The 23,162-nt window shown below is 38.9% G+C and overlaps 1 protein-coding gene across 1 annotated transcript in view; it reads left to right on the top strand.

Annotated features, from left to right (window-relative positions):
- slkb (STE20-like kinase b) overlaps positions 1 to 22,984 on the top strand; it is a 30,375-nt gene extending 7,391 nt beyond the window's left edge. Inside the window, exons 3-18 of the mRNA XM_079864169.1 lie at positions 1,373 to 1,421; positions 2,967 to 3,116; positions 6,253 to 6,325; positions 6,402 to 6,596; positions 7,770 to 7,851; positions 9,437 to 9,568; positions 9,845 to 10,528; positions 11,815 to 11,945; positions 14,382 to 14,505; positions 15,234 to 15,413; positions 16,141 to 16,270; positions 17,430 to 17,554; positions 17,641 to 17,832; positions 19,160 to 19,285; positions 19,373 to 19,486; positions 20,075 to 22,984. Coding sequence (XP_079720295.1) covers positions 1,373 to 1,421; positions 2,967 to 3,116; positions 6,253 to 6,325; positions 6,402 to 6,596; positions 7,770 to 7,851; positions 9,437 to 9,568; positions 9,845 to 10,528; positions 11,815 to 11,945; positions 14,382 to 14,505; positions 15,234 to 15,413; positions 16,141 to 16,270; positions 17,430 to 17,554; positions 17,641 to 17,832; positions 19,160 to 19,285; positions 19,373 to 19,486; positions 20,075 to 20,221 — 2,634 coding nt within the window. The 3' untranslated portion in view covers positions 20,222 to 22,984. The remainder of the gene's footprint in view (positions 1 to 1,372; positions 1,422 to 2,966; positions 3,117 to 6,252; positions 6,326 to 6,401; positions 6,597 to 7,769; positions 7,852 to 9,436; positions 9,569 to 9,844; positions 10,529 to 11,814; positions 11,946 to 14,381; positions 14,506 to 15,233; positions 15,414 to 16,140; positions 16,271 to 17,429; positions 17,555 to 17,640; positions 17,833 to 19,159; positions 19,286 to 19,372; positions 19,487 to 20,074) is intronic.
- The last annotated feature ends 178 nt before the right edge of the window (positions 22,985 to 23,162 follow it).

The raw sequence follows: 23,162 nt of genomic DNA, 5'->3' as shown, positions 1-23,162 counted from the left end.
TGCAGCCAATCAGAATCGAGTATTCACCCAGACCATGGTATAATTCTTGATAACAGACCGCTGCGAAGTATAACACACCGTTGCCATGAAAAACAGAGCGTTGCTATGGATTCTAACCGTAGAGACGGAACGGACTATTTTCTTTAGCGGAAGCAATACAATCGTTTTTAAATCAATAAACTCCTTTTTAAATCAATATTTTGTGTCAAATTCTTGATTTATTTGGTAGGTAGCCATGTAATAAGTCGCTGTCTGTATTCGCTATAACACAACCCCTTCAGGCTGATTCAAGACCCCTCCGCTTCGCGTCTGGTTCCTGATTAGCCTGTTGGGGTTGTATTCGCTATAACAACCGCCTCACTCTACATTATCCCTTACACATTTTTTGTTGCTGGTGTTTATTTTATGAATAAAATAAATACTAATGAATCCGCTCCACGTCGTGCCTAACAACGCCCCTTAGCTGTTCTAAATCCACTGTAAAACATGGCTTCGTGGGGCTTATTGCTTAAATTTCTTTCAAACTTTTAAACAGTGGCACCTCTGTTTGTCTCTCAAGTTCTCTCGCCTAAAATATACTGTAGTATTTGTGGCGGCACTCCTGACTACAGGAAACACTATTGTCGTTCAGTATTGACTATGTAAACAGTCTCTTCCAATACATGTCCACCCTCTCCTGATGACTAGCCCCAGCCGTGACCCCTCCATCCGCCTGGTGTTCACGGAAACTCTAATCCTATTAGCACAGAAAGTCCTCAATTCCGACACTGTGCTAATGTGTAGAAAGCCTTCATCCTTCCTCGTGCTCACACAGGCCTCCCTTGCTCGATCCTCTTATGTCAGTCACCATTTTGAGGAGCAAGAAAAGCCTTCAAGACTCAGCAGCGTATTTGACCAATAATGGCCCTGCAACACAGCGCTGTTGACTAATCACGACCCTGCCAAGTGAATTCTTTTGTTAAGTTAATAATGTGGGCTGTATTTCCTGGTTTGGATGTTGTTGTGCTGTATTTCTGGTTTTATTCATCGATGTGCAACAGATTCTACTGTGTTTGTGGAGTTCTGCACTGAAACTCAATGAGTGTTCTAGATTTTTTTGAATGAGTTGAATGAACAATGGTTTTATGAATGAGTGCAGTCTGTTTTATTGTTTTTTTGTTTTTTTTAAGCCAGTGCCTGCAGGTTCATGTAGGTGTGTTCATGACAATAGGATAAACAGATTCGTCTACTGAAACATAATGCTGCCATTGAGCCTGACTGAACATTGAGAAATAAAGACAGCATGCCGATCAATGGCTGCTTTTGTAAAACAGTGAGATTGTGTTTTTGTAAAGTTCACCCAGTTTCATGTTCACCGTGTTTCTGTGTGCAGATCCTGATCGAGTTCTGCGCCGGTGGGGCCGTCGATGCGGTCATGCTCGGTGAGTTCACACAAAGCATTTGACACGCAAGGCTGCATTAGGAAAAGGTCACTTACGACGGACAGTTGCTTTCCATTACTCAAAAACACATTTCATTCTTAAAGGCGAAGGTGAACTTTAACTGTGCTTTGATTTATTCTCACCGGATAATCAATATTGTTCATGTTATGAGCGACAATATATAGATTTATTCAATGTCTCTTCAACAAGGTGTTTTGTAGCATTATGCCTGTTGAGTCTTCATTTACACACTAGTGTTCAAATGTTTAGGGTCAGTAAGATTTTTTTATTTTTTTAAGAAATTAATCATTTTTTCAGCAAGGATATATTTAATTGTTTAAAATTGACTGTAAGGCACTTACGTTACTAAAGATTTTTCATTTTAACTTTCTATTTATCGAAGAATCCTGAAAAAATGTATTAGGGTTTCCACAAAAATATTAGGCAGCACAACTGTTTTTAACACTGATAATAAAAAGAAATGTTTCTTGAGCATCAAATCAGCATATTAAAATGATTTCTGAAGGATCATGTGACACTGAAGACTGGAGTAATGATGCTGAAAATTCAGCTTTGCATCACTGGAATAAATTACATTTTCAAATATATTCAAATAGAAACCAGTTATTGAAATATATTTTCCATATATTTGAAACTTATTTCACAATATTACTGTTTTTACTGTATTTTTTTTTATCAAAGAAATGCAGTATTGGTGAGGACTTTTTTCAAACACTTTAAATCTTACACCAAACTATTGAACAGTAGCGTAAGCTACTTAATATTATTAATATTTACATTAATATTCCTTAAAATGTTTGGTGATAATGCTTGTGCAGTATATCACAATATACACATTTTATTGAAACGCCATTTATATAAAATGGCCCTTTAGTATGTCAATTTTTTACATTGAAAGATATTTTTTTTTTTACAGCCATAAACTTTGCAGATTTTTATTATATATTATTAGATTTTCTTACCTGGAGATATTTTTAGCCTAAACTATGAAGCTTTTCTCATTTTAGGACACTTTGGCCACTATATAAAATTACTCAATATGTTCATCATGTTTAATCCAGATATTGCATAGTAATTCCTGAGGCAGTTCACTCAATGTGATTGCTTCTCGCTCCATGTTTAGCGCAGCCAGGAAAAAACGTGACAACAGAACTTAGCGGAGGATCACAAATTCAATCAATAAGGACATTGATTTGAGTTTCACGAACCTCCAGCACACAAAATGTGCTTCATTTCGACTGAGAATACCTTAAAAAGAAACTGTAGTTCAGTAACTACTCTGATTCAGTGCGTTCATTCAGTATAGGACTCATCAGACTGATTCGAAATGGTCACTTCTGAGTCTTTTTGAATTTGTTGCAAGAATCTGCTTGTATGAGAAATTAGTTAACTAATTTTACACAACTCAAAACTCAGATGTTAGAAAGATGTTAGATATTATTGTAATAGGTGAAATTAGCTGGTTCTCTATAAATGAAATGTGTGTTTGTGAATGTAAGTGTTTGCCTCTTCATGTGTGTGTAGAGCTGGAAAGGCCTCTGACGGAGCCGCAGATCAGGGTGGTTTGTAAACAGACTTTGGATGCTCTGGTGTATCTGCATGAAAACAAGGTCATCCACAGAGACCTGAAGGCTGGGAACATCCTGCTCACACTGGACGGAGACGTCAAACTGGGTGAGTGGATGTGGGAGAGGGTTTAGAGGATTTTTATGACCTTTTTTAAGACCTTCTCAAATAAAATTAATAGCATATGGACAGGGTAGAGCAAATGACTGTAAAAACAGTTTTTAAATGATAAACCTCACATTTTATTCTTTAAACCATTTTTTAAAGAAAAATTATGTCAAATTTATAAATGAAATATAAATTCATTTAAAATGTTTATATACAGTCAAACCAAAATGCATTCAGACACCTTCAACATTTTTCACATTATCACGGTTAATAAACTGAAAACTGAGTGTTTTTAGTTTTTGTTGCTCATCAGCTGCATATAATCCAGTGCAGCAGGAGATTTCAGATGCCATGTGCTGATGAGCAGATTCACAGTTACGTAATTGTCACGGGGACACACAGGAAAATAGGTAGATCCAAATGCAGTATGGCAGTAGGTGTTTATTAAAGTGTAATCCATCTCGTAGTCATCCAGGCAAGGTTCAAAGTCCATGTTAGCAATCCAAAATACAAATACAAATACAAATAAACAAAACAAGAAACAGGCAAGAACACAGACCAGAAGTGTAGTGACGATTAACAATGACTCCGTGACAAGGACTAAAACAGACAGGGTATTTATACACAGAAACTAAACAATGTAATGGGAAACAGCTGCGTACAATGATGAGTGATGAGAACAGACAAAGGATTGTGGGAAATGCAGTTCCAGAATGAATGTGACAGTAAGGGAGAGAGACCTCTAGTGGACACCTGGGGAAACATAAACCAGACACTGTGACATAACCCCCCCTCTACGGAGCGGCTACCAGACGCTCCAAGACAAAAACAAAACCAATCAAAAGTTCAGGAGGGAGGTGGAACGGTGGAGGATCAGGGGGAGGGATGGGGGGCCAGGACCATGGAAGGGAACAGGAACTGGAGGTGACGGCTTAGCCGACGGCCAGGGCGAAGCAGACAGTCCATCGGGTGGCCAGGGCGAAGCAGGCGGCCCATCGGGCGGCCAGGGCGGAGACTTTCCCTCAGGCGGCCAAGGCAGAGCAGACCATTCATCGGGCAGCCAGGGCGGAGCAGATAGTCCATCGGGCGGCCACGGTGGAGCAGATAGTCCATCGGGCGGCCACGGCGGAGACTTCCCCTCAGGCGGCCAGGGCGGAGCAGAAAGTCCATTGGGCAGCCACGGCGGAGACTTCCCCTCAGGCGGCCAGGGCGGAGTAGACAGTCCATCAGGCGGCCAGGGAGGAGACGACACCTCAGGTGGCCACGGTGGAGACGACACCGGCTCAGGAACTGGAACAGACACCACCGGCTCAGGAACTGGAACAGACACCACCGGCTCAGGAACTGGAACAGACACCACCGGCTCAGGAACTGGAACAGACACCACCGGCTCAGGAACAGATACAGACACCGGCTCAGGAACAGATACAGACACCGGCTCAGGAACAGATACAGACACCGGCTCAGGAACAGATACAGACACCGGCTCAGGAACAGATACAGACACCGGCTCAGGAACAGATACAGACACCACCGGCTCGGCGGCGGCCATCTTGTCTGGAGACACAGGCTCGGCAGACGTGACTTGAACAGGCTCGGAGGCGGCCATCTTGTCCCGAGACACTGGCTCGGCAGACGTGACCTGAACAGTCTCTGGATCGGCAGAAGGGACCTGAACAGTCTCTGGATCGGCAGACGGGACCTGAACAGTCTCTGGATCGACAGACGTGACCTGAACAGTCTCTGGATCGGTAGATTGCATCGGTGGAACCGGTAGGGTGAAGCACTGGGATGGCGCTGGCAGAGCGAGGCGCTGGGGCGGTTGCGGCAAGGCAAGCCGCTGGAGCGGTGCCGACAGGGCGAGACTCTGGGGCGGCGCTGGCAGGGCGAGACGCTGGGGTGGCGCCGGCAGGGCGAGACGCTGGGGTGGCGCCGGCAGGGCGAGGCGCTGGAGAGGTGGTGGCAGGGCAAGCTGCTGGAGCGGCGCCAGCAGGGCGAGACTCTGGGGCGGCGCCGGCAGGGCGAGGCACTGGGGAGTTGCCGTCAGGGCAAGCAGCTTGGGGACGGCCTCCGGGACGACAGCGGGCTGTACGGGGAATACCTCCGGAACCACAGCGGGCTGCACGGGGACGACCTCCGGAACCACCACGGGCTGCACAGGGACTACCTCCGGAACCACAGCGGGCTGCACGGAGACGACCTCCGGGACATTAGGGAGACGAGGAGTCTTCTTCTTCCTCCTTGTCCGCGAGCAACTGGGTGCTGTTCTCTCCCTGGAATTAACCGGGAGCGCAGCACTCTCCTCCCTGATACGAGCACACAAGGCATAACACTCATCTAACGTCATGCGTGGCTCCTCCTCTTTAGCTTGATGATTCCCATTCCGCTGTTTCCTCTCCCTCTTCGTGATTGAGGAAAAATCACGAAAACTCATACCGCTGGATCTATATGGTGACGGAGTCATTCTGTCACGGGACACACAGGAAAATAGGTAGATCCAAATGCAGTATGGCAGTAGGTGTTTATTAAAGTGTAATCCATCTCGTAGTCATCCAGGCAAGGTTCAAAGTCCATGTTAGCAATCCAAAATACAAATACAAATACAAATAAACAAAACAAGAAACAGGCAAGAACACAGACCAGAAGTGTAGTGACGATTAACAATGACTCCGTGACAAGGACTAAAACAGACAGGGTATTTATACACAGAAACTAAACAATGTAATGGGAAACAGCTGCGTACAATGATGAGTGATGAGAACAGACAAAGGATTGTGGGAAATGCAGTTCCAGAATGAATGTGACAGTAAGGGAGAGAGACCTCTAGTGGACACCTGGGGAAACATAAACCAGACACTGTGACAGTAATAACATGCTAAAGAGACAGAGAGGAGCTGAGGAGAGTCATTTACATGTCAGACTAAACCGCAGCTTGTATAAACATTACATCATTGACCAGATGTAAATGATTCTGTGATGTTGGTGTACAAAACTATATGGACACTCAAGCCACTGAATGTCATGGCATTAGATCACAAAATATCAAAGCAAGTGGCATTTATTGTGAAGAAAGATGGCACAATCCATCTTTTTATGCAGAACGTTTCCCAAAAAGAACATTTTCTGTGTCTTTCAGCGGACTTTGGAGTGTCTGCCAAGAACACAAAGACGGTCCAGCGAAGAGACTCTTTCATTGGAACCCCTTACTGGCAAGTTAGAGTTTCAAAAAATGAAACCAGTTGTAACTGGCACACATTGGCATTGCTGACACTCTCTTTCATTCAGGATGGCTCCAGAGGTTGTGATGTGCGAGACGTCTAAGGACAGGCCGTATGACTATAAGGCCGATATTTGGTCTCTAGGAGTCACTCTGATCGAGCTGGCGCAGATCGAACCGCCCAACCACGAGATGAACCCGATGAGAGTTCTGCTCAAGATCGCCAAAGCTGACCCTCCTACTCTCCAGCAGCCTTCAAAATGGTACAAAACAATGTGATTTGTATGTATAATGTATATACACTACCGTTCAAAAGGTTTAGACCGGTAAGATTTTTAATGTTTTTAAAAGAAGTGTCTTCTGTTTACCAAGGCTGCATTTATTTGATCCAAAATACAGCAAAAACTGTAATATTGTGAAATATTTTTACAGTATAAAATAACTTATTTTTATTTGAATATACTGTAAAATGTAATTTATTCCTGTGATCAAAGCTGAATTTTCAGCATCAATACTCCAGTCTTCAGTGTCACATGATCCTTCAGAAATCATTCTAATATGATGATTTGCTGCTCAAGAAACATTTATAATTATGATCAATGTTGAAAACTATTTTTCAGGATTCTTTGATGAATGCAAAGTTCAAAAGAACAGCATTTATCTGAAATAGAAATCTATAACGAAACATTATGCACTACCATTCAAAAGTTTGGGGTCAGTAAGACATTTTTGGAAAGATAGTTTTATTCAGCAAGGATGCATTAAATTGATCAAAAGTGACAGTAAAGACATTTATAATGTTATTTATCTTTCTAACCATCAAAGAATACTGAAAAAAAAAGGTGCACAACTGTTTTCAACATTGATTATAATAATAAATGTTTCTTGAGCAGCAAAACAGCAAAATTAATCTAAATGTAAATCTAAATAGTCGAAATAACCGATTGGAAAGAAAATCTCATTTAAAATAATACAATTGAATATTAAATTATTAATGTTTACAAAGAATAACTTTAAGGGAGCGTTTAATTATGGCAAAAATAATCTAAATGCAAAAATAGGGGAAAGAATCCACAATTGAATATACAGTAAATTAAAATTCCAATAAATATATATTTTTAAATTGATAGATAACCAATATGGAACAGATTCATTTTAAAATGTTTTTTTCAATATATAATGAATTAAAAAAAAAAAGTTTATATGTGTGTGTATATGTCGAAAATCGAAAATGCATAAAATAATTTTTTTTCTCATGATTTTATACCATGGCTTATGCTTAAATACCTGAAATTAGATTTGTAAGCAAATATAATGATATCATTTTTATTTGTTTATGTACGTACTTGTTTTTGTCACAATATAACAGGTTTATAGGTTAACAATAAATAGGTTTATTTTAGAGTTTTAATGACCTTCTCTTCATCCGTCTGCAGGTCTCCTGAGTTCAGTGACTTCCTGAAACACGCACTGGACAAGAACGTGGACAACAGATGGAACACAGCACAACTTCTTCAGGTGAATTGACTTTTCCTACCTGTATTTCAACACTTATAATCAAAGGCCATATCCACTCAACCTTCCCTAATCTGGGGCAGTATTGCTGGTGTGAAAGCCCCTTGTTCGCCGTCATCCTGCTGTGTCGGCCACCAGCTGGTCCAGGTGCCTTTCTTGCCACATGAATCAGCAGCTGTTCATTCATTTGTCTGTGTCAGGCACTTTCTGCACCAGCCTTCATCCTTTGACGTCAGCAAAGGAGATTTTGTTTGCGAGGCTTTAAGTAGGCCAGCCTAGCACTGACTGCGCACATATGCACACGTGCTAAACACTTTAGAAGAGACTGTCTGAAGAGACAACATGGGCTTGAAAATACAGAATTCAAGTTTTCCTCCAGTTAAGTTGATAATATCAAAGAAGCTGCACATTCTCAGACCAGCTATTGACTGTCTACAGCAGGTTTCGAAGCCAAGAAAGGTAAGAGCTGGAGACTGGCATCCTCATGGGACATTGGTGTGCTCGTTTTCCTCTTGTCTGTCGAACAGTTGGCTTACAGCAATTTTTGTGTACAATGCAATAAATCTTAAAGGTCTTTAATCATGCTTCATTTTCTCTAAGCCAAATGGTGATGCACAGTATATCAATCTAAATCTAGTTGTGCAGGCTCATTTCCACTTATGTTTACATTTATATTGGGAACACTTTATTTTGCAGTGTCCTTGTTACATGTTACATGTACTTACCATAGTAATAACAGTAAATTATGCATAATTGCAAGCAACTAACCCTCAACCAAATCCTAATCCTACCCTAACCCTATAGTAAGTATATGTAGTTGCTTAATATTACTCAGTACTTAAATATATAATTACACTGTAACAATTACACCTTAAAATAAAGTGTAACCTTATATTTTACCTTCATTAAGTGAATCTCTTTGAAAACTAATAATTTAATTGTGCTGTTGTTTATTGTAATTTATTTTATTTTACCTAGCCACTTGTTTTCTAACAGGTTTTAAAATGTTATGAGATGAAGTTTGATTTATGTAAAATATATTTGTGTTATTGTGGTTTTTTTATAATTTGTTAAATTATTTAGCAGGATATAGTGCAGTATTAGTACAATTTTAATATCAACCATATATTGGTTGTCAGCTTATTGGTATTGGCCAGAATTTAAATATGCTAATTCAAAATATGTGTATATATATATATATATATATATATATATATATATATATATATATATATATATACTTACATATATATATATATATATATATATATATATATATATATTCAAAATATATTAGGGGGAGGGACATTAACATAACACAGACACTTCTTATTTATAATATATACATGCATATACATTCATATGTATGTATATATATATTTATGTGTGTGTGTGTATATATATATATATATATATATATATATATATATATATATATATATATATATATATATACAAGAATTTATCTGGAACAGAGTAATCAGACTGCTTTTTGTGAATGTTAAAATTAATAGTATCTTAAAAATATGTGCATGTGTAATTTTAATATGTATATTGCAGTAATAGTAGTTAATCTTCATCTGTGCAGCACCCGTTTGTGAGTAGTGTAACTGACAGCCGACCCCTGCGGGAGCTCATCGCTGAGGCCAAGGCGGAGGTTACAGAGGAGGTAGAGGAGCTGAAGGAGGAAGAAGAGGAAGAAGATCATGAAGGAAACCTGGTGAGAGATTATAAGGCCTGCCAACAAATTTAGAACACTTTTCAGAGAAAGATTAAACCTAAAAAAGTCTGGATGGATGTTGGCCAAGAGAATATCCTGAGGTACAGATTGCTGACTGCTTAGTTATAGAAGAAAAGAGTTACCTCAAGTAATGTTTGGGCTTTATTCTGATTCCTAACAATACGTATGAGCAATAGTAGTAGTGATGCTTGTAAGATTAGATGTAAATCTTTGCTGCATCAACCATTAACTTGTTTAAAATGATCTTTCCCTCAGCTTCGCGGACACAAGCGCGCACCATCCGACGCTAGCGTCGGTAGCTCTGAAGACGAGAAGCTTCCCCAGTCGCCGTCCACCTTGGAGTCTGTTCCTGAAAAGATCGAGGAAGTCGCTACACCTAAGCTACCAGATGATAATCTTATAGCTGGAATAAAGAAGGAAGAAGAACCTCTGAAGGTGGACGAGAACCACATCCGGGATGTAACAGTACCTGGATCCAAGGAACAAGCTGTGGAAGAGTCTCAAGAACCTAAAGCTGAAGAAAAGGCTGTAGAAGCAGAGGTTGTTCTTCCAGAGACTCCTGCTGACACGATAGTCCAGAGGGTGGAGCAACCAGCCAAACTTGATGGAGAGAAACTGGAGGAGGAAAAGGTGGGCAATGGTGAGCTCATAAAGGAAGTGCCTGCTTCAGACATGGCTTCAATGGAGACTCCAACTGAGCCCACTAAACAAGCTGAGCCAGTGAAAGAAGTATCTCCAGTGAAAGAAGTAGAGAAGGCTGAGGAAAAGGAGAAGCCTGCAATGGTGGAGAAACAAATCCCAGTGAAGCCTAGGTATGTGAAGAAGCAAGACTCTGACTCGGGAATAAGTTCGACAGCTGACAGCAGCAGCGTAGACCTGAACTTATCCATCTCCAGCTTTATTAGCAAGTCCAAGGAGCCAGGAACCATCTCTCAACAGGTGAGAAACACCTACTAAAAGCTGTCATTACTTTACACTCGCTAGTCACCAGACAATAGAAGATCACAAAATTAGTGTGGAATGAGTATAGTCTCTGATTTAAAGAATCAACAGAGTCAATTATTCCGTGATTGCTACACCTCAAAACATTGTTCAGATATTCTGTTTCAAGATTTTTGTCCTTAAGGGTGTGTTCACACCTGGCATGTTTGGTTGGATTAAAACGAACTCTGGTGCGATTGCTCTGTTATTGTGATTCATTTGAATAAGTGTGAGCGCTGCCATCTGAACCCTGGCGCATCAAACAAGCAGAGCGAGACGCGGAAAAGATGAGTCTCAATCCGCTTCCAAACCAATACAGCAAGCGCATTTATCCCATTGTTTCGGATGTTTCGCAAATTCTGTCGCAAAATATGCATAATAAAAGCTGACCAATCAGGTTGTGAATGTATTCCTATGCCTTTAGGTTTGGTATCTTTAGGTTTGGTGTTAAAATGCCAATGTGAACGCTAAGCTGACCATGGCTAAAAAAAAAAATTTGGTCCGGACCAAGCGAACCAAGCAAACCGAACTACAAGTGTGAACCCACCCTAAAATCCAAGGCTCAATTGCTAATTCCAAAACGTCACTTTAGATATGCTGATTTATGATGACTTGTGCTGTTATTTGAGAGAGAGGAAGCATGAGGGAAAGAGATTGATTGATTAAGCAATTAAAATGTTTAAATATTACAAATAAAACCGATATTGTGAATTATTAATTTTGTGAATATTTCTATAGGCTAAAAATATATTGTAAAAATATATTGTGAATTATTAGTGATTATTGTGTGGGAAAATGGCCTGTCTTCATTTTATTTATTTATTTATTTATTTATTTATTTATTTATTTATTTATTTATTTATTTATTTATTTATTTATTTATAATGAGTTTAAGTTTTAACATTTTTAATCTATAGGCTAAAATAAATTATAAAAATGTATTGTGAATTATTAGTTTAACAAAGGTTTGTGAAAAATTACATGCCTTGATTTTATTTATTTATTTATTTATTTACTGGGTTTAAGTTTTAACATTTTAAACATTTTCAATCTTTAGGCTATGAGGCTGTTTGGTCAAAAAAAAAGTCTTCTTTTTTCTTTATTTTTACTAAAGAACAAATTAAAGAAGGCCATTTAATCCACAAAATATCATTAATATTGAGCTATATTTAAAAGGCTAAACAGTATTAAAACCACACAGTATTAAAACTATAATTTTGTTGTTGTTGTTGTTGTTGTTCTAGGACAACAAGAGGCAGAAAAAAACTCTGAAAAAGACTCGCAAGTTCATTGTGGATGGTGTGGAAGTCAGCGTGACGACATCAAAGATCATCACAGACAATGACACCAAAAGCGAGGAGATGAGATTCCTCCGGTGAGCCATCAGCTGTTTAACTGCTCTGAGACACTTTGCATGTTTGCCTCGTGTTTGCATCATATTTGCATTCATTGGTAAAACTTTCATTCTGCCTGTTTCATTTTGTGGCAGAAATTTTCTAGTACAAGCTTCTGCCTCTTCTCATTCTTATAGCAACATGACTTGTTTTGGTAAATGCACACAGACTGGTAGTTTAAGTGTCCAATCATCTTTCACGGCGGTGTTGGGCTGTTTTCATTCCACAAAGCGACAAAAAGTTTCCCGTGCGGTGTTTATTAGTATGTTTTACAGATAACGACCCCATATTCCAACACCAGATGTGCTAAAGGGAAAACAAGCTGAGTAATACTTCCTGTTCCTGCCTGGGAAAGCTTCCTGTTAGACTGGATAGTGCCATTATTTATTTTATTTTTATTTTTTTCAGAAAAGCTCAGCAGTTTTCAACCTTAAACAGTTTTTCCTACATTTCAATTTTAAACAATTTATTGATTATTATTACTATTATTATTATTATTATTTGGTTATCCTAAACTTATTGCCATTATAAAAAAGTATGGGACTAAGAAAACAATGAAAATACAGTCATAGTCTTTAAAGTAATGATATATAAAACAATCCTATTTACCTACTTAATGCATGATTCCAGTTTGTCACTTTTCAGAAGTAAAAAGGGTTGTGAATGCTGTTTAATGTTGACTTTGGAATAAGTAATAAAATACCTTTTTACTCCGTGATGTTTCTAAATTGGCATTTGCTGGTGGATTTAAAGATTAAATTCACCCAAAAATTTAAATTCTGTCATCAATTACTCGCCCTCATGTCGATCCAAACCAGTAAGACTCGAACTCAAGACTTCGGAACTCAAATGACGATCCTTTTAAGGAAATCTGAGAGCTTTCTGTCCCTACATTGATAGTTACGATAGTACGTAACTACCAAATACTAAGCCCCAGAATATGGAAGCTTGTTTCCGCCACAGAATAAAGCATTTTAAGAGTTAATTGTGACTTTTTATCTCACAATTGCGAGTTTACATCTCGCAATTCTGACTTTATTTCTCAGAATTGCGAGATATAAAGTCAGAATTGCGTGAAATAAAGTCACAATTGCGTGTTATAAAGTCAGAATTGCGAGATATAAAGTCAGAATTGCGTGAAATAAAGTCGCAATTGCGTCTTATAAAGTCAGAATTGCGAGATATAAAGTCAGAATTGCGTGAAATAAAGTCGCAATTGCGTGATATAGTCAGAATTGCGAGATATAAAGTCAGAATTGCGTGAAATAAAGTCGCAATTGCGTCTTATAAAGTCAGAATTGTGAGATATAAACTATTCTGAGGTAAAAAAAAATTAAATAAAAATTGTCTTTTTTTCCCCCTTAAAATTGGACTTTATATCTCACAATTGTGAGTTTATATCTCACAATTCTGAGAAAAGATGTCAGAATTGCGAGATATAAACTCAGAATTCTGACTTTATAACACGCAATTGCGACTTTATTTCACGCAATTCTGACTTTATATCTCGCAATTCTGAGAAATAAAGTCAGAATTGCGAGATGTAAACTCGCAATTTTTAGATAAAAAGTCGCAATTATTTTTTAAAATGTTTTATTCAGTGGCGGAAACAAGCTTCCATACCAGAAAGGTAGTAAAGACATCATTAAAGTAATCCATGCGACTCCAGTGGTTTAAGCTCAATTTTATGAAGTGACGTGAGTGCTTTGTTTACAAAATACTGTATGAATCTCCAACGCACATTCACGCAACAACATCTGCTCTTGTGTCAACACAACACGTATCACGGTGCTCTTGTGAACACGATTAATATTTTGTTAATAAAGTGGTAAATAATGTTTTTTGGTGCAAACAAAGTCCTCGCGTCGCTTCATAAAATTGAGGCTAAACCACTGGAGTCACATGGATTACTTTAATAATGCCTTTACTACCTTTCTGGGGGCTTGAATGTGGTAGTTGCGTATACTGTCAATGGAGGGACAGAAAGCTCTCAGATTTCATCAAAAAGGACTTCATTTGTGTTCCGAAGATGAGCGAAAGTCTTATGGGTTTGGAGCGCCATGAGGGCGAGTAATTAATAACAGAACTCAACTTTTTTTTTTTAAATTGGACATTGCTTTACCGCGTAGATGGTGCTTTAAAACCTTTTAGCATAACAAATTTTGTGATATCAGCTTCAAATTTGGAGCAAGACATTGGCTTTGATTTTTCTAGCAATTTCTAGTTTCAAATTATTTTGTAAATATATATTTTGTATAAAATAAAAATGTTTAGTTCAGCACATTTGCGTCAAAGTAAACTTAAACATCTATAACTTTTTTACGCTTTCGTTCATTTCCGCAGTTAACAGGTTAAACAGCATAGGTGGGTCTGTTGTTGGATCAGTGTAAAACGATTGTTAAATGTGTGTGTTTCAGGCGTCAGGAGCTGAGGGAACTGAGACTTCTGCAGAAAGAGGAGCAGAGAGCCCAAACTCAGCTCAGCAACAAACTCCTGCAGCAGAGGGAGCAGATCTACAGACGCTTCGAACAAGAAGTCACGGTGAGCAGGAACAAACAAAGACATTAAGATTGCAATCGCTGTTTCATTGATGAAACTGAATCATATCAAGGGTCCGATATCAATCAAGGATCAATTCAGCTTCTATGCTGAAATCAGACAACTCTTCACTGGTATCATCTTTAAAATGGCATCTTGAATCCACATAATCAACCAAAGCCTGCTCATGTGATTATTATTTTAAAGGTTTTTGTTTTTACATTAATAGCTTTAATTAGGTGCTTAAACCTTGATTGCTTTCCTGAGACTAGTGGTGATGCCTATCCCAGAAACACTGGCAGGACTCTGACCGAATTACATCACATGCTTAACAGCTTCATTATTTTTGGAGTGTGTAATCCGTGTCTGACTATTAAGGGGAGGTCAGTATTTTAATCCGCCTGAGATTGTGCCTGTTAACCTGGTCAACAATCATTTTTCCTGTTCATTATTTTTATTCTAGCTAATAAAACTGAATTAATTTGAACTAAACTTTGGTTGTCATCAGGCAAAGATCTCCAGATTCTCATGTTGTTTTCTTTTTCTTGCAAAAAATAAAAATACATACATACACACACACACACACACACACACACACACACACACACACACACACACATATATATGTCTGTTTCTATATATGCATGTCTGTTTCTATTTATTTCAGTATTTTGAATGGCTCTATTTTTATAGATCTGCTTTATAATTTCCGTGTTTTCTTGTCTCTCTAGAGTAAGAAGCGTCAGTATGATACGGAGGTGGAGAATATGGAACGGCAGCAGAAACAGACCATCGAGCGCCTGGAACAGGAACACACCGATCGTCTCCGAGACGAAGCCAAACGCATTAAAGCTGAGCAGGACAAAGAGCTCTCCAAGTTTCAGAGCACGCTCAAGAACCGCAAGAAAGAGGTATGGAAGAGTTTAGGATCCCTGCTTTCCAGAAGAAGCATTCTGTTGATTTTTAGACAAACTAATGGATCTGGGGGGAAAAATAACATGATTTGATTTTCTTTTGTTGAGATTTTGGCTTTTTTATTTTTACTGACTGAAGTATTCTTATGGTTTAAATAAGAATCTGTTTACATGGGATTTAACTGACCTCACAGGATGTGTAGGTCATGTGATGACAGTCTCACCAGCGCCGCCCTGCAGGACGTAAGACGCATTGTCTGTGTGCTGTGAAACATGAAATCTGCTTTCCTTTGCTTTCTTTCATTTTTACAATCAGTGTTTGGTCTCAAATGCAGGAGTTTAGCCAGTATTACAGATGGTTAAAGCAGTTTCATTCTTCTTTTCAACAGTAATGTCGGCATGGAATGGAAGTCACGATAGTCTTTAGTCCTATTGTGATGTTTATCCAATGGCTTCTCGAACAAGAATAAATGTAGGGCGGGACTTGATTTTGTCCATGGGGAATTGATTGGGTGGTTGTGGTTTGCTATTGGTGGATCTCATCTGAGTGACAGGTGGCCCCGCCCTCACGCCAGTAAACATCATCAGAAAAGATCTAGAGTCTTTTGTAGTCTAAAATGGTTCACTTAAGGTTTTCTGTTGAGGATACACTGTCAAAAGTGCCCTACCCCTTTCAAAATGAATGTGGGCTAGTTGTTAATGTTGTGTTTGTGTGTGTTTAAAGGAGCAGGAGTTTCTTCAGAAGCAGCAGCAGGATCTGGACAGCGCTCTGAAGAAGATCATTCAGCAGCACAAGCACGAGCTGGCCACGATCGAGAGAGACTGTCTCAACAACAAGCAGCAGCTCCTGAGAGGTCAGACTGGACATTCCCACTCAATATCATCCTTAAGGCTCATTCAAAGACAAAAGAGCAAAAGAGGCTTCTTTCAAAAATATCAAAACATCTTACCAACCCCAAACTTTTGAACGTTAGTATATCGGTACCATATTGGTTGTCAGACAGTAGTAGAGATTTTTCTCTTGTTACTTAAAGGTATCATTTGATTTTGAATTTTTTCTTTGCCATCATCTAACTCTCATGTAAAGTTAAAGTTTATTTAATAACAGTTACATTTTCATACTGTACATCATAATGTTGTGATGCATAAATATGAAGCGGACAAGCGGTTGTAGCATTTTAAAGAACTGCTTGTTGTAATTTTTTTTACTTTTTTTTTTTTTTTTTTTACTTTAGACAGTCAGAGAATTTTAACATCAGCCATAACATGAAAATAATTATCGGCTCATATCCAATATTTTAGAATGGTTTTAATATCGACGCATACCAATTCTGCAAAAGCTATGTTTCCATCCACCTATTTTATTGCAAATTTTCAGATATCACATAAAATGCTGGATGAAACTTCCAAGATGCGCATAAAAAGCTTGTGCGTACAATTGAGGGAGATATATCATTTTAATATATAATTTGTCACAAATAAATCATGTGACTTTGCCTCAACAGAGGATGTGATTGGATAACTGGACTGACCAGCGGACCGATTTCATCGCACAGCATCTCAAATGTTGATTTGGTTGTTCTGAAATCTTTGAGCCAAAGCCATGAAGAAAGTCTTCCTCAGAATGATTTGGTAAAATGACTTCCCAGAAGCGTCTCACCTGATTGCGTTCCCAAACATCAGGCATCTTAACGCAAGATAACATGACAGCGTTTATTGCATTTAGTCTGTATGTTCTGAGACTCAAGTCATTTATGATGGAGCCAGTTCCCCCCGACCCCCGTTTCTATTTCAGATATTTTGCGCCAATTTCCCAGGAAAGATTTTGTTCTCTTGAACACATGGGACGCAAATGTTTTATGCGATATTCCACTTTTTAGCATAAGTTAAATCCACAACTTTGGATGGAAACATAGCTATAGTTACCTTACCATGTGCTCTGTTACTGGGCTAGCTTTTGTCACACAGGGTGCCATTCAGTTGATTTAACTTAGTTCTTTCCGATTCTTGTAGCCAGAGAAGCCGCCATGTGGGAGCTGGAAGAGCGCCAACTACAGGAAAAACACCAGCTGCACAAGCAGCAGCTGAAAGACCAGTACTTCATGCAAAGACACCAGCTTCTCAAAAGACACGAGAAGGTTACTTAAGTTCCCACATCAGCCTTATATGTGCACTTCCGGTCGCTATTGTTGTATTCTTTAACTCTGAGTGTGTTTATCTACAGGAAATGGAGCAGATGCACAGGTATAACCAGCGTCTGATGGAGGAGATGAAGAGCAAACAGACTCAAGAGAGAACCAGACTGCCTAAGATCCAGCGCAGCGACGCTAAGACGCGCATGGCCATGTTCAAAAAGAGTCTGCGCATCACAACCACAGGGGTCACGCCGGAACTGGAACGTGAAAGAGTCAAACAGGTCAGAGGTCATATCAGGTTCAGGCGTAAAGGTGCAGTAAGCGATTTCTGATTCATGCTATTGAAAGTGGATCGGACCAACACAGTTGTAGCCAATCAGCAGTGAGGGGGCGTGTCCACTCATGATGGGGGAGGAAAGAGAGTGAGATTTGAAGACTGTAGAAAGAGAGATGGCTGAACGACTTTACAAAAGAGAAAAGTTCAGAGGAATAACACTGGAAAAAAGAAGAGTTATGATCAGGCATGAGTTTTAGGACTCACGTCAGTATCAGAGAGTTAAACGGGTAGGTCTGAAACGGACGCAGAGGTTGCGTTGTTTCTGCTCCATACGCGAGTAACATTGGTTTTGCCATGTTTCACAGTTCCAAGATTTACTTTATATGCAAGAGTGTAATTGTTTGTCTGGAGCTGCTGGCGACTAACAACCAACTCTAGCTTGTATATAGTCTTGTGTACTGTATGTTTTCTTTGTCGTTTGTTCATTATCTTCGCTTTATTTTTTTCGCGAAGCATTTTTTTGCTCCGCTTCTACTATGATAAAGTGTATCTTGCATTGTGTGTTCGTGCATTTTGGGGGGCAGAGACATGAAGGGAAAGGGTGTGTTTCTTGTGTTGATTTCAAATATCAGTGTTGTTTCTCAGAAATCACTTACTGCACCTTTAACTGAATCATTTGCTCTAGATGAACTTACAACGTTAATTTCTGCAGAATTATGCATGTTTGTATAATGATATAAAATTACATTTTAAGGTCATCTATAAAACATTGTGGAAATTAAAGGCACACTATGCAGTTTCCGTTTTACTCAAACAGCGCCCCCTAGAGTCGCTGTGGAGTACTTGTATTTAACGTTACTGTCGTAAATACCACTCACGCAGAGACGACTTTGCCATGATTCACGTCTGAAATGCATGCTAGTGTCTTCCATAGAGGCTGCTTCATGTTGTTGATGTATGTGACGTCGTGTCGTATAGCAAGTCATTATTCTCGCAAGATTTGTCGGGGCGCCACCTCTCAAACCAGCCCCCCCGCCCCGCCCCGCCCCGCCCCGCCCCGCCCCGCCCCGCTCCGCTTTGCTATCGGGATGATTCGCCCTACTACGAGTTCGTTTACCATCGAAATGATTTCGAAGCCGTTATATTAAGATACAAATCTTGCATAGTTTGCCTTTAACATGCTCAAATAAATCGATGGATACCAATTCATATCAATATGGTACAGATATATTGTGCATCCCTAAATATTTAAACTTGTTGCACAGATCATTTTCTTCTTGTAGTTAGTGTTTGTGTAGTAATTCTTGTATGTTTGTGTGGCCGATGAACAGTTTGCAGCACAGGAGGAGAAGAGACAAAAGAACGAGCGTCTCCATCAACTCCAGAAACATGAGAATCAGATGAGAGACCTGCAGACGCAGTGCGACGCCAACGCCAGAGAACTCCAGCAGCTGCAGGTACACTGGAGCATTCAGGACCAGAGGAAAAATACAGCACGTGTATAAAAACGAAACGCTAACGTGCCTTGTGCGTGTGTGTTGTAGAATGAGAAGTGTCATCTGTTGATCGAGCATGAGACTCAGAAGCTGAAGGAGCTGGATGAGGAGCACAGCGCAGAGCTCAAGGACTGGAGAGAGAAACTCAGACCCCGCAAGAAGGTACGACACTCAATCGTAGTTCTGAAGGGCCAATCACTCGTTTAGCAATGTTGCACATGAAACCTGCAATGCTAATTTATATAGACTAGCATTCGAAAGTTTGGGGTCGATTAGATTTTTTTAAATGTTTTTGAAAGAAGTCTCTTATGCTCACTAAACTGAAATATTATTACAATTTGAAATAACTCTTATCTATTTTATTATATTTTAAATTGTAATTTATTCCTGTGATGTAAAGCTGAATTTTCCAATTTCCAAATTTCTTAATTAAACCAATATATTGTAATGTTAAGCAATTAAACTTCATCATAATAATTCAAATTACTGAGACTTTTCAAAGCTGCACTCATTCATTTTTCCCTTATTAAAGATGCCATGTTGAGATCACTTGACCAGCTAAATTTACTCTTGGTAAACCCCCTATTACAGGACTTTCTTGCACAGAAATAATTGACCATGGCTGTCTATGAAAAGCTTTTGTGTGATGCTTCATCCGCACCACTAGATGTCAGCAAAACATTACTGAGTGAACACTTCCACCATGTTTGATTAGTGCATTTACTAAGAACATGAAATCTCTCTGTCCAGGCCCTGGAAGATGAGTTCGCCCGTAAGCTACAAGAGCAGGAAGTGTTCTTCAAAATGACCGGGGAGTCTGCATGCCTTAACCCCTCCTCCCAGAGCCGGATCTCAAAGTTCTACCCCGTCCCGAGCGTCCACTCCACTGGGTTTTAAAGCACAGAGATGCTATGTGACTGAACCTCTGCTGCCTTCTTCCCTCTGACCGCTGCTGTCAGTCAGAACGGAGGGTTGAATTCTTCTATTAAGCTACAGGCTATTGCTTTGATTTTATTTCGTTTTATTTAAGCTTTAAATGTGGATTTTCAGTGTGGTTGGTTTTCCAAAACATTTCAGTGATGGTTTATGAAAGATACTGTGATTTAATTCTATATGCCACTTAATGAATCTTTTTTTCCATTTTCTTCTTCTTTTTTTTTTTTACTTTTATTTATTTAAAAAATGTCATAATTTTACCTCTTTTTTTTTTTTTTGGGTCTCAAAGTATTAATCGTGGTTTACTGTGGTATTTTTAGGACTATTTGCAAACATGGAATGACTGTTCAACTTCGGGCTGATTTGCTTGAGTAAAGAGTCACTGGTTATGATGTCAGTGGTTATGAGAACCAAGCGAATTATTTAAATATCAAAATCAGTCAGAATAAAGCCATTGATTCTACCAAGCAACATTTTTTTACCCTTCTAATGAAGTTTAATTGCACATTATTTAGAGAAATTCATTTTCAGGACATAATATTAATTCATGATTTCTTGGTTATTTCCTGTATGAATTACAGGATATAAATATATTTGAATTTCCATGATCTCGCATCACTTTTTGTGAGCTTTGTTTATTATCATAAAATGGATTTATACTTTAAGTAGCAGCTATATTCATTTCTTTGAAGGATTTTAGCATATAAACCACACTGTATGCAAATATTCTGACATCACTGTGGTAAGAAGTGCATTTGCACTTGCTCTGCTATGCAATGTGAACATGTAGCTGCATTAATCATCTCAACTTTACAATTCATCTACAAACTTTAAAGCAAAAGAGCTCAATCTTTTCATATTGTCGATACTGTGTGGCCTATTCTCCCAAAAAAATGGCAATTTTTTCCCCCGATTACAACTGGACTATAACTGGAGATTCACCCAGACATCTCTACACTACATGTGTGTACTTTTCGGTAAGACTGTATAGAGGATGATGTTTCCTGTAAACCAATAGCATTTTAGCATTTTTTAGTAAAAGGTTTTTTTCTTCATCTAAGTTCACTTTCAACATGCAGTTCTAAATGTGTTTACTGCATTTACATTTGTGGTGTAGTCCGTAAAAAACGCACAAAACGACTGTGAAATCTGTGGAAAAAAAGACAGAAAACATGAAGTTCTTGTCATTGATAAAACCTGAGAGCATTGTTCATGGTTTATTGTAAAGAGAGTGCTGTGCGCCTTCTGATACAGGAATTCCTGCAGGTAGTCACATAAGTACTTTTTTCGTACGCATTTTCTCATGAGGTAAAATTCACAGCATAACAGTTGTAAGATGTATTGTGTTTGTGTCAAATATCAAATCATTGTGATTATAGGAAGCTACTGTAATTAAAGCATTTGTGGTGAATAGTTCAGCTGTGTGGGTCTCTGTATTCAAGTGTCTCTCGGTTTATGAATATGAGGCAAATACTTTAGGTAGAAAGACCGCACATTCATATTACTATAAATGGGAGAAAGTGTAACGCGTAATATGGCGAAATAAGTCCCGCCTTCTAAATAAAAGAACCTCGCCGATTGATTGCAACAGTTCCTGTCATGTTTTTAATTGCTGCTGATTCTGGAAGTATATTTTCAATACATTTTTCCTATATGGATTCTAAAATAATCTTTGTTAAAGCGATTTGAAGCTTTCGAAAATCTGACAAAAAAGTTCAAGACTGGAACCTTTAGGGAGGGAAAGAACTACAATCCCATGAAGCATTGCAAATGTTATATTGCTAAAACTCCTTTACGGATTACATTTATAAAAAACGATGTATTTCTTACAGTTTATTCCAAAATATGTGTATATACACAAACATTTCAGTAGGGAGATCAATTCGATTACATCATTCGTAGTGCTTCATGGGAGTGGGCGGAGCTAACAAGATCTTTTGGACTCTCTGATTGGTGTAACAGCTGCCATTAGAAAGCATGATAGAAAGTCTGTTGTTACGTAAAAAATATGGACAAAGCGTCTGTGACGTCACCCATAGACTTTATGAAGAACGGTTTTGAGGCCGTTTATGGGGGGTATGGGCGGTGCCATCTTGGATACAGAGGTGGTATGATGTGTTGTGTCAGATCATGGCGGAGACGTCAAATTTCAGGAATTCCACTTGGCAAGCTGTCAATCAAAGTTAACCACGCCCTTATTTGTCATACATTTTATATCTAAATACGATCTAAACTAACGAGTTAGAAAAAAATTCACCCCCCTCACAGTTGTCAGGCACTCGGAACCTATCGAAAAATACAATAAAAGTCCATGGGACCAACCTGTAAAAACATGAATTTATGCTGTGAAAACGGACATTTTAACATGGGGGTCTATGGACATTTGCTCCCTTTTGGGACCTGCCCCTAGTGGATTTTCGATGTAGCCTATTGCAGTTTTTCGCACTTCCGGGTAGGCTTCATTTTTCAGATTAGAATGTTGTCCTTGGTTGTTACTCAATTTCATGGCTGTAACTATTTTTCTGTACTCTTCCTGTGGTTAAGGGAAAGAATTGCACTCCTTTTGGAGATTTCCTGAAGGTAGCCATCTTAAACAGGAAGTGATGTGGCAAGGGGGAAGGGAGACAGTTTTTTGACCTGCATTACACCACACTGCTTGTTTTGGAGGAAGAGTTTTGTCTTTAAGTTTTCACCTTTTTGTTACAATAAAGTTCAAGTCTTGTTAAAACAGGCGTAGCGTCAAAGATACTTTCCCTCGCGGAAGTGGCAAAAGAAGGAAAGGAAGCCACTAGTCTGCGATTCATGTTATGACTGCACATGTGTATTGCCTGAAAAAAGCCGTTTTGATTTGAGTTTTTATGAGACGGTTGTTTTCAGATTTCCATGGTGATTTCCAAGTTTA

The sequence above is a fragment of the Squalius cephalus genome (assembly GCF_949319135.1).
Source record: "Squalius cephalus genome assembly, chromosome: 2".
NCBI classification, from domain to species: domain Eukaryota; kingdom Metazoa; phylum Chordata; class Actinopteri; order Cypriniformes; family Leuciscidae; genus Squalius; species Squalius cephalus.
This window is presented reverse-complemented; position numbering and strand designations above follow the sequence as displayed.